Source organism: Magallana gigas, chromosome 2, assembly GCF_963853765.1.
Source record: "Magallana gigas chromosome 2, xbMagGiga1.1, whole genome shotgun sequence".
Taxonomy (NCBI): domain Eukaryota; kingdom Metazoa; phylum Mollusca; class Bivalvia; order Ostreida; family Ostreidae; genus Magallana; species Magallana gigas.
The window spans coordinates 33,543,381-33,562,180 of NC_088854.1; the positions used below are offsets into that span (position 1 = coordinate 33,543,381).

General features: G+C 34.0%; 1 protein-coding gene across 8 annotated transcripts in view; it reads right to left on the reverse strand.

Moving 5' to 3' along the window:
- Positions 1–14,190: 14,190 nt before the first annotated feature.
- The window catches only part of LOC105345251 (frizzled-5), a 66,063-nt gene continuing 61,453 nt past the window's right edge, over positions 14,191–18,800 (reverse strand). For all 8 annotated transcript variants that reach the window (XM_034446095.2, XM_011453344.4, XM_011453350.4 and 5 more), the window contains one exon: positions 14,191–17,598. In XM_034446095.2, coding sequence (XP_034301986.2) covers positions 15,063–16,820 — 1,758 coding nt within the window. In that variant the 5' untranslated portion in view covers positions 16,821–17,598 and the 3' untranslated portion in view covers positions 14,191–15,062. The remainder of the gene's footprint in view (positions 17,599–18,800) is intronic.

Consider the following 18,800-nt stretch of genomic DNA (forward strand, 5'->3'; position numbering starts at 1 on the left):
AACAGGAATGTATTTCTAATGATCAAGTGAAATGTGAGTGTTAGTCTTAGAGTTATAAGCAAGATACAGGGCTCACAATTCTTTGTCATGTAAACAAGGCTCATGCCCTGTCTTTGTTTACATATATAGGTTCAATATACCAGTAAAAATCTTTTTTCAAGCTGATTTGTCCATCTTCTTATTCATTTTAAGCATAAAGAGAGAGAGAATTCCTAACGTTTAACACATTCATTATAGGTCTAAAACTGGATTTTTAACTTCAATATTAAAATGTAAACAAAAGCTTTGCTTACTAAGCAAAGAATTGTAAGCTATGTAACTCGCTTATAACTCAACAAATGATTTTCAAACTTTGGTTGCCTATTAAAAATGCTTTACTGAAGCATTGTAAATATTAAAATCGGAAAAAATAATTTTTGACCATAATCGCGACCATGCTTCTTAACCAATTGTACACGTATTGTTGAAATCAGCATACCCGGTTATTTCATAAAAAGTAAAAAAATCAACTTTCTACATTTGTACATATATGTGTTTGTAATGTTTAAAATTCAAGTTTATAACGGGGACTTCACACAGTAAGTAATGTTAACAGAAATTAAGCACGCATGCAAAATATTATATAATTAAAGAGCGTTTAAATAACTTTATTCTGACATTCTTAAATTATCTAATATACATTACTTTTTCATGCGATTAAAAGAAATATGTTAAAAAAAATTCAACTGTATCGGGATTCGAATCCATTGAAAACGTCGGAGATATTTACAATCTACTAGACTTTGACCCGTGCGTGCACGAGTTGACATTGCATATCGGACATTTACGAAATAAGTACATCGACACACCTTATTATTGACATTTACATAACAAAGCTATAAGCCTACAATAATGTTATTCATTTCACTACACTTTCTTTACTTTGAATAATCTAACTGTGTCTCGGGAAGAGCCCTCGCCACAGTTAGAATGCCTTCCTTATACCCGTAATGTAGCAGAAAATTGCAGAATCGCTCCGGAACGACTTTGGAAAAAGTTAATGAAGTTGCCTTGAAAATAACAGTCAAATTCATCACAACAAACCTTTTTGAGACTGCAAATACCTTTCAACTACAAATTTTAATCCATAAAATGGAAGAATTCAACACCTTTTCACCAACGTACACGTATTTTTTTTTTGTGTAAAACTGGGTCCGTAGGACATTATTCATTTTTACGATAAAACATATTCTATCTTCACTCTCCTAACAAATATAATGTGAATTTTTTGAATGTAATCAAATATTTTTTGTTATCACGAAGAAAAAAGTACGTACTTACATTTAGTTGAAATGTATATTTGTTATTTTATACTTTCTCTCATAAAAAATCATTAATATTATATGAACAGAATATATAGCAAAAGTCCAATGAAAATTTACCCGTATTTGTTTTATCATTTCTAAGTTTATTCATGCAGATGTGATTTTGTGGAAACATAAACTAAAGATCCCGTTAGCGTGAATGTATTGCGCAAGCGCAAGATTGTAAAGTCCAAAAAATCCAGGTGATTTCCGGGATTTTTTGAGTAATTTTTGCTGATTATTAATTAGCGAAGCTTAACTGAGAAAAAATAGAAACAAATTGGTAATCTTCAAGTACCAATGATGTTTAAAATCTATAAAACAAAACACAGTATTCTTCCAATTTCTCGGCATTAAAGACCAAAAATCCGAGTCTATTATTTTAATATAGTAGTATAGATTCTAACTGCGTTACCATTCGACTAATCTATACATAACACATTTCATATTTTTCCGGTAGAACCATGCAAAATTTTATGTCAACATCGCTATCATACAACCTGTCACGTTTGAAACAACGTTGCCTTCATCCTACTAAATTTTATAGGTACATAGACATCAGTATAGTATGTTATACATGTACAATGTATTGGCTGAAACGTATACAAACGCTCCTCATAACAATCCATAAAACAGAATAGTCACATAAAGGAAGTTAGAAGCATTCACATGTAAACAAAGCAAAGAATTAATTCATTTAAGATTAATTAATCAGATTTACACCAAACAATTCAAACATCGTTGATCTACAATGTAACGGCCATCAGCCAAATGGCTTACGTTAGTGCTAGTATTTTAATATGATATCACTATGCACATGTATGATGCATTTAGATGTCAAAGTTGTCCATGTGTGTCTGACAAAATACAATGTACGCGCCGTAGTGACGGAGCATGTCCTCTGTCTTCTTGTCCGGTGGGACAAATCGATCAAGGGCGGTCTGAGCATCTGTGGAATTTCCTCCCTCTCTCTCTCTCTCTCTCTCTCTCTCTCTCTCTCTCTCTCTCTCATTGATTTTAAGAAAAATAAAAGATGCGGTAATGCAAAAAATAAAAACAAAACTGATCGCACAGATTCTTGTTTATGTTCATTTTATTTTCATTTTTTATAGGCCGGGGCTGTATACTTCCTTCCTTAAGAAAGCTGGATAATCAACAAATTATTTATCAAATCTGCCTTAAATTTTAAATACATTTTTGGTATAAACTGTCTTTTAGTAAAAAAATAATCCAAATATCTTATTTTAAAACTTGAACATTTTCCTTATTCTTTATACAAAGCTGTAAAATTCGTCTATAGAAGGTAAAAATGGTCACGACCATTTAGTTAAAACTGAGTTATCTCTCTTTCCATAGTTTTAACTAGCGAAGTACAATGTAGGTTGATGCGGTTACTGTCCAAAGTCATCATTTAACAGCATTGTGCTCTTATCGGACGGTGGTCCATGCAGAATACACCGGTAGTGGGCATTGTAGACAAAATATGTTAGCACATTATATATTTGCCATCTTCATTGCACATATGAACTACAATAGTCAGTATTTTACTGGTGTTCGAATCTCACTTAAACTATGTACATGTAAATGCGATAAAGTAGTCAACAAAGATCAGATAAACACAGTTACACAGACGGAACAGTCAGAAGGTTTGTCGTCAGTCCGTGCAGTCCGTTATTTCCGTTGTTTTCGATGTTGCTAAAAATGCATCGATTAATATATTGTTTTCAAAATACATGTAGTCTACGTAAAATAGTAAAACGTATTTAGAGAAAAAACGTAACTAAATAATACGAACATTTTTTTCTATACCAATTGCTGAGGTTTTTTTTTAATAAGTAGAGGAGAAAATTCTACGTCAATTTTATCTTTCCTTTTAATAGAAAGAAAAAGAAAAGAAAAAAGCACATCTTTAGATTCAGATACAAAAAGTTCCAGAATGGCAGCTTTACAAAGTGTGTTTAGGAAGGACTTTGGCGCGCATTTAAGTAAGGTTTACTTTATGTAACATATTCGGTGCATGCTTTATATCAACGTAACAGACAAACAAACTGACATGCATGCATACATGTTCAAATGATTTGGGAAGCAGGTAAAGCCTTTCTAAGCCTGCTCAAGCTCAGCGGACAAATAGAATTGTACAACGATTTCCTGTTTAGAAAGCATGCAAACAATACAAAATCAAATAAACAGAAAAGTAAACCCATATATCGTCATATGAAGGGGAAGTAGCTTTTGTCACTTTTCAATAAGGAAAATGTTCATTTATTGAAAGTGATTCTATAGATTCAATAGTATACAATCATCCTGTTCCATCCAGAGAATACGATATTATTCAATCGGTTTGTCTTGTACGGAAGCCCGTCCTTTTGGTGTTAAAAATCTGGCGGCTCCCAGATACATGTTTGGCAGCCGGCAGAACAAAATTGGCATATAAATACATGTACAATGTATCTGATGGCTGCAGGATACTTATCTTGCAATTTTCAATTAATTGTATGGTGGCCTTCAGATACAAATGGATTAATAGATTAGTACATGTACATGTATGCGCTTGATGTTGGAATTGGTTTGGAGAACTTCTACAAAGACAGAAATCTGGTATTTATTGTCTAAACACAAATGTTTTGTTTAGGGTCTTATGGCTTAACTTTTAAATTCCTGATATTATTCGATCCTGTAAAAAATAATATTTTTTGCTCAAAACTAAAATGATTTACAAGACGACCAAAATGAAGAAAGTTGAAAATAAAATTTCGGGAATATTTGATTCTGTTAAAATTATGACCGACGACGCTCTATCCTGTGTATTTTTTTTTTCGGAATGGACCATGGAAAAAAAATTATCGTATCATAAATGATTAGGGACCTGAAAAGTAAAAAATAATATTGCAGCGACGAAATGGTAAAAGGGAATGGTAGGTAATGCGCATTGTACTTGTATAAAGTTGTCGTTAGTCAGCGTTGTTTGTAGTACATCAATGCATCAAGTGAACTGTAGTGTGTCATATGTACATGTAGTATACAACTGGTCCTATATACTAGTACTCACATTAAACAGAAAAGCCGAAGACTTTTTCTGGTGGCTGATAGATAAAATATTAGTCTCACCGAGCACCAACGGGTTTCCGTAGTTTAGAATCTAATTAGATTCAATCTTTTGGTAAACTGAGTATTTGTGCTTGGAAATTCATGCACACTCACGATTGAGTTGTTAACATTTATTTAATCTCGCAAATTCTTCACCTATATATATGATATCTTCAATTGATTTATCATTTTTAAAAATATCATGCATGATAACATGATTCATTTCTCTCTTCCCTCTTTTTTATTCGTCCATTCAAGCTTTCATTTGTTCGTTTAGTCATTCATTATCTACAATTACAGTGTAGTTATGTTGTATATCTCCTCTCCATACTCGCCTCCCCCGTTTGACAAAGAAAAAAGCCAACAAACAAAAAACACCAAAAAAAAAAACACAAAAAAACCCAGGGCAGTGACACAGCCCTTGTCGCGTGGAACCCCGTCCCGTGTACCGTACCCATCAGGTGATGGATTCCCCCCACCGGTCAGGGTGACACCGTCATCACCCAGGGGTCAGTCACCGTACCACTGGGCGGGAAATGCGCTAGATCTGTCATGTACCTAACAGTGAACACATATAGCGAGGGAGAGACAGTGCAATACATCACTGCAAACAAAGCTAAGTACTAGTATGTCAACACAATACGTAAGTAATCCGTAAGTATGTGTAGTGTACACCCACCAAGTAATATATATATATATATATATATATATATATATATATATATATATATATATATATATATATATATATATATATATATATATATATATATATATATATATATATAAAAACAAAGCTAAGTACTAGTATGTCAACACAATACGTAAGTAATCCGTAAGTATGTGTAGTGTACACCCACCAAGTAATATATATATATATATATATATATATATATATATATATATATATATATATATATATATATATATATATATATATATATATATATATATATATATATATATATATATATATATATATATATATATATATATATATATTACTTGGTGGGTGTACACTACACATACTTACGGAGGTATTGCATGAAACAGAAGCATTCACTAAATGGGGAAATTTATAAAATAATTAAGCTATATGATGCATGCTTTTAAAAAAAAATTATCATCCCAACCCCACTCCTTATAAAGATACCAAGATAACACTTCTACACGCCTAATCAATGTGTATCAAATTCATCATCATGGGCAGTAATAGTAGCAGATGCAAATTAATTGTTGTCACGTGATATGGGTTCTAACAACTCATAAGTCGAGTGCTGAATTTTTAATATCCTCTATGTACTTTTATTTAAAAAGAAAAAGTTGGTGTGCAATATGGCATGAATGAACTTGGGCGCATTTAAAGTAAGAAAATTCCACGGTTCTCTGTGTTGATATTCTGTGGATGCCAGATCTATTAAAAGACAAGAAAGTGAAATATCAAAACATTGCATTTTGTTTAAAATGCAATGCAGAATATCTCTTAGAAAAATAGAGAAAGGGCCCGGTAACTAAACACCTGTAAAAGAAGAAAAAAATAGATTTTCTGAAATAATATAACGTTCCTTTGTAAAAAATAAAATCAATTTCTTGGTTTAATAATGTATCTTTGAAAAATAATTCGAATTTCTTGAATTAATATAACGTGCCTCCGAAAAATAATTCGGTTTCTTGGATTGATATAACGTGCCTCTGAAAAATAATTCGGTTTCTTGGATTACTATAACGTGCCTCTGAAAATAATTCGATTTCTTGGATTGATATATAGTATACCTCTGGAAAAAAAAAAGATTTCTAGGATTAATATAAAGTACTTCTGCAGAATAATTTGATTTCGTGGATAAATATTCAATGTTTTTGAAAAAAAAATCGATTTTTGGACTTTTATAATGTACCTCTAAAAATGATTCGATTTCTTCGATTAACATAACGTGCCTCTGAAAAATAATTCGATTTCTTGGATTAATTTAAACACTGATAAAGTGTCTCTGAAAAAATAATTTGATTTTTGGACTAATATAATGTACCTCTGAAAAATCATTTGATTTCTTGGAATAATGTAACGTACCTAAAATAGTTCGATTTCTTGGATCGATATATAGTATACCTCTGGAAAAAAGATTTCTAGGATTAATATAATATACCTCTGCAAAATAGTTTGATTTTATGCATTGTCTTTAAAAAATAGTTCGATTTTTGAACAAATATCTGTACCTCTGAAAAAATCATTTGATTTCTTGGATTTATATAATGTACCTTTGAAAAATGAATCGATTTCTAGGATTAATTTGAAGTGTCTCTGAAAAAAAATTCGATTTTTGGACTAATATAACGTACCTCTGAAAAAAATAATTCGATTTCTTGGATCAACATAACGTAATCCAGAGTCCTGGTAGCTCACCCAAAATTAAATTGTCTTTCATGGTTCCTGAAATTCAACTTGAATATTTTAGAGCGATTATTGTGCCATGAAAATTTTTTTCAAAATACAGATACAAATTTTCCAATATGATCATCCTCATCTGAATTTTTTAAGTGTGTTAATATTTTCAGACTATCGCCTACAGTTTAACTACTAGCATTTGTTGATGAAATTTAATTCAATTATTGGGCCATTTAGGGGGGTTTTTTTTATCGAAATTTAGAAATAAAATGGTTTTCGTAATATAAGACATAATATCTGTGCATTTTGCATTTATAGGCCTATCGGGTGTTGATGTTAACTAGCCATGCGTCACTGATGATGTTAAAGGGAAGTTGTAATGGTACACATCTCATCCCTTCATCCCTATAATATCTTACATCTTATAATATGGATAAATGTAAAACCACCATGGTTGCAGAGGATTAAAAACTCGTCGTTTTACTGTATATATACATAAGTAAATCTTTTGATCGTAATAAAAGAATACTGAGTATATAGCATGAAGAAAATGACTAACTGTATGTATATGCCATGTTTTCAAACAACAATTTTAAGATTATATCATCTACAAGATGATGTTGAACAATGAATGTCAAAAACTTAATGTACAGTTAAGTTTACAGAACGGAATAAAAGCTAAAAAAACAAAATGCCATCTGAAAATATGTTTTAACCATTATATGAATTTTTAAAGTACCTTTCTCCTTTTTTAAAAAAAAAAAATCTTAATGCATGTGTAACGGCACGAACGTGTGTTTCAAAAGAGATCTCTACATTCTTTTATGAACCCCTTGTGGTCAATCGTCATTTCAAGTGATTTTTTATTAAAAAGAAAATAAATATACGTTTGACGACCAGACCTGTGGAAACTACAACCTAGAACTTTTAAAATGGCTGTAATCCTCTCTTGTAGATGTCAGGACACGGGCTTGTTTACACACTCCATTGTGAACAATATTTCCTGAACGGACAGAGCTGTTTTCTTGGCTCATTAGACAGCCCCGTCGATAACCTATGAACACTCGATATTCCTCAAACATTGGTGGGGCTAATCTCTGTAAAATCACCTATTGTACACAGGGAATCATTGAAATTTCGATTGGTAAACACAAAAGTTAAACATTATGCGGACAAGTGGACGGTTTAGGATGCGGTTCGGCTAGTACTCAAACAGAATGAGAGCAAACCATGACCGGTTATTAATATAAAGTTACAAGTTCATTTCAAGGGATAATGCTTGTGAACAAAAATTAATGGTTCGCTTTTTACAATCATTGAATGTCATATTTACATTTCATTTTTTGATGATTTGAAAAAAATGGAGTCTATAAAAAATCATTTAACGCAACCATTAAAATACGTATAAGTATGGCGTATTTTCGCGTTTGTTAAATTTCGCGACCATGCATGCAGATTGAATGATAGCTAAATTATTACATCGTAGGCTTTTTTTGCTCCAAAATCTTTAATTTAATTTAAATTAAACTTTTAAGTTAGCATTGATCGTTTCATGTAATCTTAATTTTTGACACTGGCATAAAATTTTCTTTCCTTTTCTTTATTTCAGAAGCAATCTTTTTGAAGAGACATTTTTTTTTTCTTTAAGAAGGTGTATATATATCTCCATCTATAATGGAACTATAGCGAGACAACTCGTTTAATTTAATTTGAATCGTAGTATATAGCTCTATGAACACAATCGGATTTGAATTAAAGGAGAATACCGGTATATTCGGTACACACATATTACTATAAACTGATATGTGTCAGAGCTAGCACCGTAAAATTTGCCGACATTTGTTCGAATGATGTATAAGAACAAGCAAAGGAATGTTCTTCTTCATTAAAAACTTGAGTTGGCAGGGATGACGTTTTTAAACGACTAGAAATTTCTCGATGGGACATTAACCACAAGAAAACAAAACAATGAAACATTTGTCAATTTTTTTTCCCTCAGGTTTCGACACAAGTAGTTAGAAAATGGCTGTAAAAGCTGATGACATGCGTTTCAGTATTGGATTTTAGGAGATAAGTTATATGAAAATAATAAATTCCAGCGTTTATAAAGTAAAAAAGGATAGACGATTCTGATATAATGCATGAGTGCTGACAATATGTTCGTGGACCGTTGTAATGAAAAATATTTAGCTCAAAAGTTAGAACGGTCGCTCCATCAGTGTCATGGTGGATTCGTGACATGCGCAGGGTGGAAATGTTTATCCAGTTGCCAAACCTAAAAAAAAAATCAGATGCAGTGACGAAATACAAAGATATGAAATGCACTTTTTTAGTCTCATTTTAAGTGGCTAATTTATAATTTTTTCTTGTTTCGTGAGGCAGTTGTAAAGATTAAAATGAAATAAAAATGTTGATCAGATAGTAAGAAATTGGCATGCTTGATTAAGTAAATATAGAATGTTATTCAATTTTAAATCAAGATTTCCACTGCACATTTCTTTTAACAGGAAAAAAAAACAACCCCAAAAGAAAAAAAAACCATAATTCAAACGTAAATATTTAATGAAATTAGCAGATAAGTCAAGGTAAACTTTGCATAAAGTTTGTATAGAACTCGGGCTATGACTGAAAGACCCCAAAGCCAGGGGCAAGGTTTAATGGTGGACCGTGCAAAAAGTCAGTAATGGTCTCAGGATTCCCAATACAAACCAGAGCTCAGATTTTCAACGCAGGACCCAAAAAGTGCGATTAATGTCCTCTGGATATTTTTCCAGAATTTAGACTACTTAGGTTTTCTACATAATGGATATCAATGTGTATTAGTCCAATACTTGCGCTTAAACCGCTTAACGATTCGAATGCTTAAGTATAATAAAGACCCCCCTCTTGTTCCTGGCCCCTATTGTGTTGCGGGAAGGACTTGGCGTAATTGGACGGCTTTAAGTAGGGGTGGCAGAACTTGTCAAGATGTCATACAAAGTTGTTTATATTCAGAATATACATTGTTCCTAATTCAGTTTTACTTAGCCTTGGCAATATTTAAATCAATTGAACAGAGAAACATTTAACACAGGTGATCACTGGGCACTTAGCGAGAATTTAGTTTAAAACATACATTCAGAGTTAACTTTCTCTTTCAGAAAAGTTTTATGAAACGTGGATCTGTATTCAATCTTTATTATTTTAGGAAGAGGGTTTAATAATTTGAAAAAAGTAAAAAAAAAAAAAAAAAAAACGAAATTCGCAAATTTTGAACAAAGGTAAAAATACATGAAATTGCATTTTTTTTTCGGGGTAAACCTGCGTTGTTAATGAAGGAATTCAACAAAAACTCTTGAAACAAATCTAGATATAAACACGCAGTTGAAATAGGAATTTAATGACAAATAGCATCAGATTAAATTGCAATTAGGATTTCTCAGGAATGAAGAACTATGAACTCGTCAAACAACAGTTTTTGGTTGTTGTTTTGTAAAATACGTGAATTCTAAAATAGCTTACTGGCAAATGAACTATCTAATTGCGCACATGTACTAACTGATAATTCGGTTGTAAACGGAATAATATCAACTACATTTAATCGGCAGCGGTAATTTCAGTATTTAGCAATAGAATATAGACAAACGAATGTAAAATAAGTCTCAAAAGACATGCATTTTTTTTCCATCCAGTTGCTTACATATCTGAGATTCTTTCTACAGTTGTGACCCTACCAAACTGCATATTTTCCTTTTTTTTTCGTAGGCACAGAATGGCTATGATAAACTCAAACGTATATAAGCTATTTTGATAAAATTATTCCCACTTCATGATATTGTGTTGTTCAAAATAAAGAAACAAAAATTACAAATATCATTTTGTACTTCCCATTTGGTTGTAAATTATATAATGATTGGAGACTAAACTTTACAAAGAATTTGCATCTGCAATGTTGCATGAATAGATCTTGACACTAATATATTTATATTTCATATTGGAAGAAAAAAAAATCAACATTTTTGAAGATAGACCATCCGCAAAGACGAGATGTGTGCATGGCAGACTCGGTTTGGATGGTGATTACGTTCGACTGTAGCGCGTTAAGACAACACGGTCGTAATTTGTTCCATGGCTCCTGCTTGGCAGATTCGTAACACATCGTTAATAAGCAAAGACACAGCAGACGACATATCTTTGCCCCTGCGCAGTCCTGATAAATGCTTATGCCATCATTTCTTGGCGATCCTTATGTTTCATAGGATGTGTTAATAAATGACATTACAATGTATAACTGTGCAAAAATATCTGGTCCCTGTCGATTGCACATGCGCACTCGCTCGCAACGATTCTAAATTACGTTATGAATTACTGCGCATGGCCGTTCCATTACATGTGGTTAATAGTTGTAGCTTGTTTAACAATGAGGCATGGCCTTTTAACATTATTTAGTGTTGTTATGTCTCGTTAATAATAGAAAACATGCAAGGAATTATATATATGGTTGTTTGGACATTAGTAAACTACGGTGTACTTAATAGAACGTGTAATGTATATAATGTGCAAATCCAAGTGGCTCTTTGCTAAACCCTCAAGCAGCAGCCAAAATAAAAACACGGCTTATTATTAATATTCCAACAAAAATGCTGCTCATGTTAAATTTGTTTTTTTGAACAAAATATTTAGTTTATAAATATAAAGGGGGCTTTTCTCTGCCCAACTTATTCATAAACTCGTATGAAATAAACTAGTGGTACAGTGTTAAAATGTATGCAAAGTGATTAAATAAAATCACATACAAAAAGGTAAAAGGCAACTACAGTAAATAAATATTACAATCATGACTGTGACATTACGCGATATGATGAACGATGTTGCAAAATGACAATACATGTACATTTGATATCGTCCGATCGAATAATGTCGCTCAGTTTTGATTTACATTTATGTAATGGCACGCACGTGCATTTAGTATATTTCAATTAACATCATTCATACACAGAAATTTTATTTTAAACAAGGTTTAAGTGCTATTTTTTTTTTCGAACAAGTATCGCACAAGTATACTTTTTAAAATGACAAATTTAAGGGTTTTATTAGGTTCCAAAGGATCTAATATGAAATTGAAATTTGCTGCAAAAATTTCTTAAGCTTCATCAACCAAGGTTAGATCATTCATGTACGTGTATATGGGATAATACTTCGCTCCAATTTCCGAGATGCATTACTTAAAGATCTGAAAAGAATTATGCTGTCCACATAATACCTTAGCAAATTCAATGTTAAATATAATTTGCCGTGTTGTCTAAAACATCGGATCGAAATAAAATAGAACTATATCAACCGAGCCCAGGGTGTCAAATGTCTTTAATCATTACCACCCAGGTATCCAAAAAAGGTATGATGATGTTAATTGACATGCATCTGCGAATTACGCTGCAATTTGTTCAAGAAAATTTTAATTAGTTAATCCGAGTACTACACCTATTGGTGATTGCGTCTGGAGATTGACATAAGCCATTATTTCACTCATATTACACCTCAGCACCCCTAAAAACGTCCGCTAATACAGCTGCATGTGTGGCACGTCCTCAGGGGAGCGTTCATTATTTTAGTTTCGGGTTGCTTTTGTGAATTAGAGATATAAAGTTACGTTATCTTGTGCACCAGTTCAGGAAACCTCGGCAGTGCTCCGCACTCTTCCGCATAGATTGTACACGGTGTGTATTCCGGGATTGTGTGTCATTTTTTTTTTCTTCAAACTTTGTGGGTTTTTTTCTTTTCATGGTTCGAATAACAATTACAGCACAAACGAACACCCTGCAAAAAAAATTAAAAAATCGTAGAGTACAAACTTACCAGAGTGTGTATGCTCAAGTTCGACTTATTGAAATATGGCTCTATATTCTTTTTTTCTCAAGATGTCGCGGTATTCGCTATATGGATTTGCCTCTGCTGGTATTCTTCCCTTGACATATGGCATTTCTTCTTTTCTTCACCGTGTGTATTTAGGATATATCGATGGTTTAATTCATGCTTGCATTACAATTTTAAAGCCGAGATTTATTATCTTACATCATGTTTTGTGCAACTCGTTTGTTTTCTTTCTGCATTGTGTTCAGTGTTGATACTCATCGTAATATTTGCTTAATGATAAATTTTGATATTTGAGATATTTTAACGTATCACTCCTGTATTTGTTCTCACACAAAGCTAGCAGTTTAGAAACTTTAAAAATGGGTTGGGAAGGCATAACTCGGAGTAAAGGGAAATATTCATTATATCTAAAGTTAACATTTTCTTTCTTGTTTTTAATTCTATATCGAAGAAAATCAAATATCACGTTTCTCATTTATAGTAAATGTCTCATTTTATAACAATAAGGTTCTACTCTTCAATTTTTTCGCTTTCTAACACACTGTAAACCTTTTTTAACATGTGTGTTGTCGTAAGCCAGATTTCTACCTACCCACAAAAATATCACTATATCATTTCAGTTGTTATGGATATTCATGGAATTTTTTTTCATTATGTAACTTTCACCATATATGATTACATAAAAACACTATTAATATTAACAATTTTGGCATAACCCGATATTATGACATAAGCGGATTTTAACCCCAAAAAAAAAAACCAAACACCTTAATAATAAATTCAATCTCGATTGCACAAAGCTATTTTCAAACAAGAAAATACCGACGAGAAAGTCTTTATCAGTTGCGTAGCTTTTTAATTTCATTTTTCATACAGATGATCCTGCAGTCGAGAAAAAATTTCATATCGAGTCGCTTCACAATTCAATACATTGAAAACTTCCTCACCGCACTGCTCAACATGTTGACATACATTTCATATTGAAATCAAACATGGATTTGGAAGGATAAGCCCTTCTGCCAATATTAAACACAGGCTGTTTGTCCGCGGATTTTCTTTGTGCACCATTTGATTTTCACGTCCAAATTAAACTCCCCGGACCTTCATATTAGCATAGACAACAGGACTATGTTAACTCGGAATCTTTTAACTTATTGACAGTTTCATAATAAAATATCAAGTATTTAATAAATCATTATACAGCGCTTAGACAAAAAGGCTATATGCGTTTAAAACACAAGTTTGTGGTGCTTCATCCACATAGTGACAATCCTGCATATTACTTTCTCTAAAAATCAATGTATCGTAAAATTTCAATAATGTGTTAATATTTCATATTTTCCCATGCAAATCTATACCCCTGTCAATGTCACTGTTTATTGCGAATATTTCTGCTTTTAATGAACAGCTAGAGCCATATCATACTTTTTTCGGCCTCATTCATGGATAAAATTAATATTGAACATGAACATTTTGCAGGGTTTTTATCTTTCTATCATTAAAAAAACCCCATAAACATATAAATCAGTGTTTCAAATCTTTATTTCTTGCACAAAGTTGAAATATATAGCACCTTTGTGAAAATTATGGCAAAACTTTGATTCTCGATTCATTTGGTTACATACTTTTTTAACAAGTCTGATTGTCTCTTAATTTACATCTGTACATGTAAACTTTTATCTTTTTGCCTATACATGTAACATGAAACATTCGTCTTGTATAAAAATCGAGAACAACAATGATGTATGAGTATTTTACAACATATTTACAAAATATAAATAATATTACGTAAAAAGCACTGGGAAGTGAAGAAATTAAATGCGAGCGGGGCATTCATGAAACATACATAATTCACATCTGCAAGCAACTTACATGTTTTTGACAAGCAATAGAGAAAGACATCTGAAGAGTTTAACTTTTATAATTGTAATAATAGTTTCACTTAACAAGGTGGAAAAATGACCTTAGGGTGAACATTTATCATCGTTTGACAGTCAATCATTTGTAAACATATTAATGAAAATTAGAGATCAATTAGACGATATTGGCCAACATGCCATAAAGTGACAGTTAAGATTATACCAAATATTTAGCTAGAGGATTTACTTATTTCAAAGATAATCATCAGAATTATAACTTCCAGCCGAAAATGATATGATAAATCTGACACATACATGTATGGACGCCCGCAGAATGTCGCATCTAAGTTCCCTATAAACACATTTACACAATTAAAAAAAAAAGAAAGAAAGAAAATATCACATCACATTTCACGAGTTACATAATAAAAGGAATACCATTTTCTTCGTTTTCTTTCTTGTTAAAAAGTTTTGATAATGTCTCACAATTTTTTACCCTATGTTTTTAATCGGAGTATAGTCACCACCTTAAATAGTTCACACTTGACTTAGCGGAAGCGGTTTGACACCTGGGTATGTGGAATTGGTTGTCTTTGAAAAACGTGAATGAAAGCTAGAATCGTCGCGTCGACAACAAGGTCCATTAAAGAGTTTTTTCCAGGAGTCTACAGTTTTCCCCGTCCAGATCCAAAATCCGGACGTTATTCCGACCACTAAACACATAAAGTATTTCAGCATAAACACTGAGTAGTCCGGTTTTGATTCGTCCCCTTCGCAGGGACAATTTCTACTTCTCTCCCATTTCGGTTTGAGAGTCAATTCGTAGATATAACATCCGATCACAATTGTGGCCGGCACAGTATAAAGAACAGAGAAAACTCCAATCCGTATCATGAGTTTCTCCAGCTTGTCTGTGGTGGTTCTGCCTTGTTGTTTGATCACATTTCGGATTCGGAATAACGACACAAATCCGGCTACTAAGAAGGAAGTTCCGATTATCAAATACACGAATAAGGGTGCTACAACGAACCACCTCAAGTTTTCGGAATTCTGATTCCCAACGGAACATATTCCGGAAATGGCATCTCCATCTACGGAGGATTTGGCGAGTACTATAATACTTTTGACAGAGGGAATGAGCCAGGCGGCAAGATGAAAATACTGGGAGTAGCTAGCAATGGCCTCCTGGCCCCATTTGAGTCCGGCTGAAAGGAACCAAGTGAAGGAAAGGATGACCCACCAAATAGAGGAGGCCATTCCGAAAAAGTAAACCAACAGGAAAACAACTGTGCAGAGAGCTGGCCCGGTCGTTTCGTACCGAATCACATTCTTATGACAAGCCACAGCATCATGCCCTGCGATCAGACGGATGATATAACCAACGCTGACCATGAAATAGCACACACTCAGGAAAACGATGGGTCTCTCCGGGTATTTAAACCTCTCCGTGTCCACCAGGAAAGTCAGGATTGTCATCGAAGTTGAGATGCAACACAAAATCGACCACAATCCCACCCAGAATGTAGCGAAAGTCATTTCGTCCGGAGTGAAATAAGGACTGGTGCAATTGACGGCACAGTTCTCAAATCCCCCAGTCGATATTTTATTGTAGAACGCGTTGGTTTCGTCTAGGTTTATCATTCTGCACTTGCAGTCACAGTGCCTATTCTGGACTGGATGAATGACATGGATTTGGTCCGTGGGGTCGTAGGGCCGGGGCAAGGGTATCGGCTCTTTTTGGTTTTGGTTGGTCTTCGGTTTGTGGATATTTGGATTGTTGGGTTCCTTTGGTTTGACGTGGTGGTCCTTTTTCGTTGGACTGGCCGTAGTCTCCGTCTGGTTATGGTCCATACACAGTTGTCCACTGCCGAACACCGGCAGATTCTCGCACTTCATCCTCTCCGGCCACTCAAAGCCATACAGTGCCATCAGAGGGGCACAGCCGGACTTGGCCCTCTCGCAAACGGACCGACAGGCGGGTAGAGGGTACTTATAATCCGGAATACAAATTGGGGTATACATACTGCACAGGAATAGTTTGAGATCCGGTGAGCAATGGATTTCCACGAGAGGCCAGAATTGGTGGACCTCTAATCCAGCTTCCTCCTGGGTCTCGTGGTGAAACTGATTGGGCATGTGGGTGAGGTTATATCCAATGCCCTTACACATCGGGATCGTGATTTCCTGACATCTCCGTTCTTCTTCTGCTCCCACCGAACAGATGTTTACATACAGAAAAACGGTGAATGTTAATACCAAAAACAAACAGTCAACACACGTCTTGTGCACCGCCATCGTATCCTCTCTACTTTATGAAAAAAGGGTTTACGACATACACTAATAGCTAGCGGCGATACACGGCATTATACCTTAAATCCCAACTTCTTGCTTTCTCATCAACTTGTGCGTAATTAATGAATATCGCGTGTCATTGATTAGTTTCTGAAGTATTTCCACCACGCTGACAAAATAATCGACGATTATTGCACACAGTTCAGAGGTGTATTCATTTGTCCATGGTTTTTAAAACAGAAAGCACACGGTATTTGTCCCTCCCCTCTCTTGTCACTAGAAGAATGCTTAACTCAATATTAAATGTCTTGTTTTCACATGCGACGTGCTAAAAATCTTCTTATGACACACTAACGGATTAGTCCTGTATTTCAATAAGGTACCCGCAATGGTTTCTAAGTCTCGTTTGACACACAGAATTTGGCTTTATCCTCTTAATCACTGCAGTGTTCCGCAAAAAAACACAGGATAATGAAATTTAAATCTTTTTCTCTCCAGCAGAAGCACTGTTTCCTAACCTCACTTGGTCGAGTCACTGGCGAATTTCCGTGATAACAAAAAACTTATTGCATGTACACATATCAGATATGATCAAATTTTTCAGTTTACTTTGGATAAACGTGTTTTATTCATTGCCGTATGACATGACGCACGTCCATCAAATTTCTGCCGACCAATCAGAAGCCGAGTTAGCGAGATGTCATAATTATCGTAGCTCCGCCCTCTTCATTAAGTTGAAATTTTACGCTTTCTGGCTCTTCAAGATTAGAGGTAAATGGACCTGAAAATACAAAATATTAAATATCAATTTTGCAAGCAAAGAGAACCAGGCAATAAAACGCCGTCTGTATATGAATTATGAAGAAAAAAATATACAAGTATCTCAAGTCAATTTCACGAAATAAAAATAGCCTTATTATTGTTTAAAGTTCATACGGAGCAAATATATTCGATCATGTCACTTGAAATATTTACCAAAAGACTCAGCTGGCTATGGGAACTCTATTCATCAAATTTGTTTACATTAGACAAAATTTGTATGTTTGGAAAAAGTTTTGAAGAGGAAAATTTGCTGTCATATTTCAAGCGTCATATGCCGAACGAAACAAAGGAATTGTGTGGCTTTAAATTTGTTTAACCCCTTCGTCTTAGCTAGTATTGTGCAAGTGCTGTATACATCTCATAGAATTCCACACAGCATTCGGATCACCATTTTAATGAGTTAATGAGATTTTTTCCACTTGAAGTTCAAATGGGTGCGCAGTACCCCCCTCCTACTTAAAATCAAAAATCCAAGTTTTCTGTGTCTTACTAAATTCTACTGACATTTACACTTAAAAATAATATCGTCTTGTTTTTAAGCCTTGGCAAACATGAAATACTGAGGTATAATCGCCTAGCTCCGAGAAGGGGTCTCATCCGAACTTCAAGTGGAATGACCACATAATTTAAAACCCTCATGTCCCTAGCCGGACAGCCATTTATATCTACAATCAGTTTCACTTGAAAAATTTGTCATGGTTTTCCTTTAAAAACCAAAGTTCTCATTCTCAACTGTGAACATTTTCGACAAAACTTTAAGCAGATTTTGTTGTATGTTACTTTCTCCATCATTTGAGTACCTACAGACATGAATGGCTCTTGCAATTTATAGTCTCTAAAAAGGTCGTCCTTATATCAATGGAAAAGGTGTTTAAAAACCCCAATGGATTTATCGGTAACCTTTGACGCAAACCAAGGCTAAAGAACCCCAGCCTTTCTTGCCAAACGAGATGTACTATACTTCAGCCAGACCTGTCTACCTTAGACGAAGTTTCTGGACAACAACTCGATGGGGATCCTGCCGGTAATTAGTCTAATTGGGACGCACCCTTTGTCAAGGCACACTAACTAGTGCATTGTTGGATTGTGTACAAAACATCGTTCCATCCTTACAGAACATCGGGCACAGGGTCAGGGAAGGGTTTTCTACCACCAGAAAAA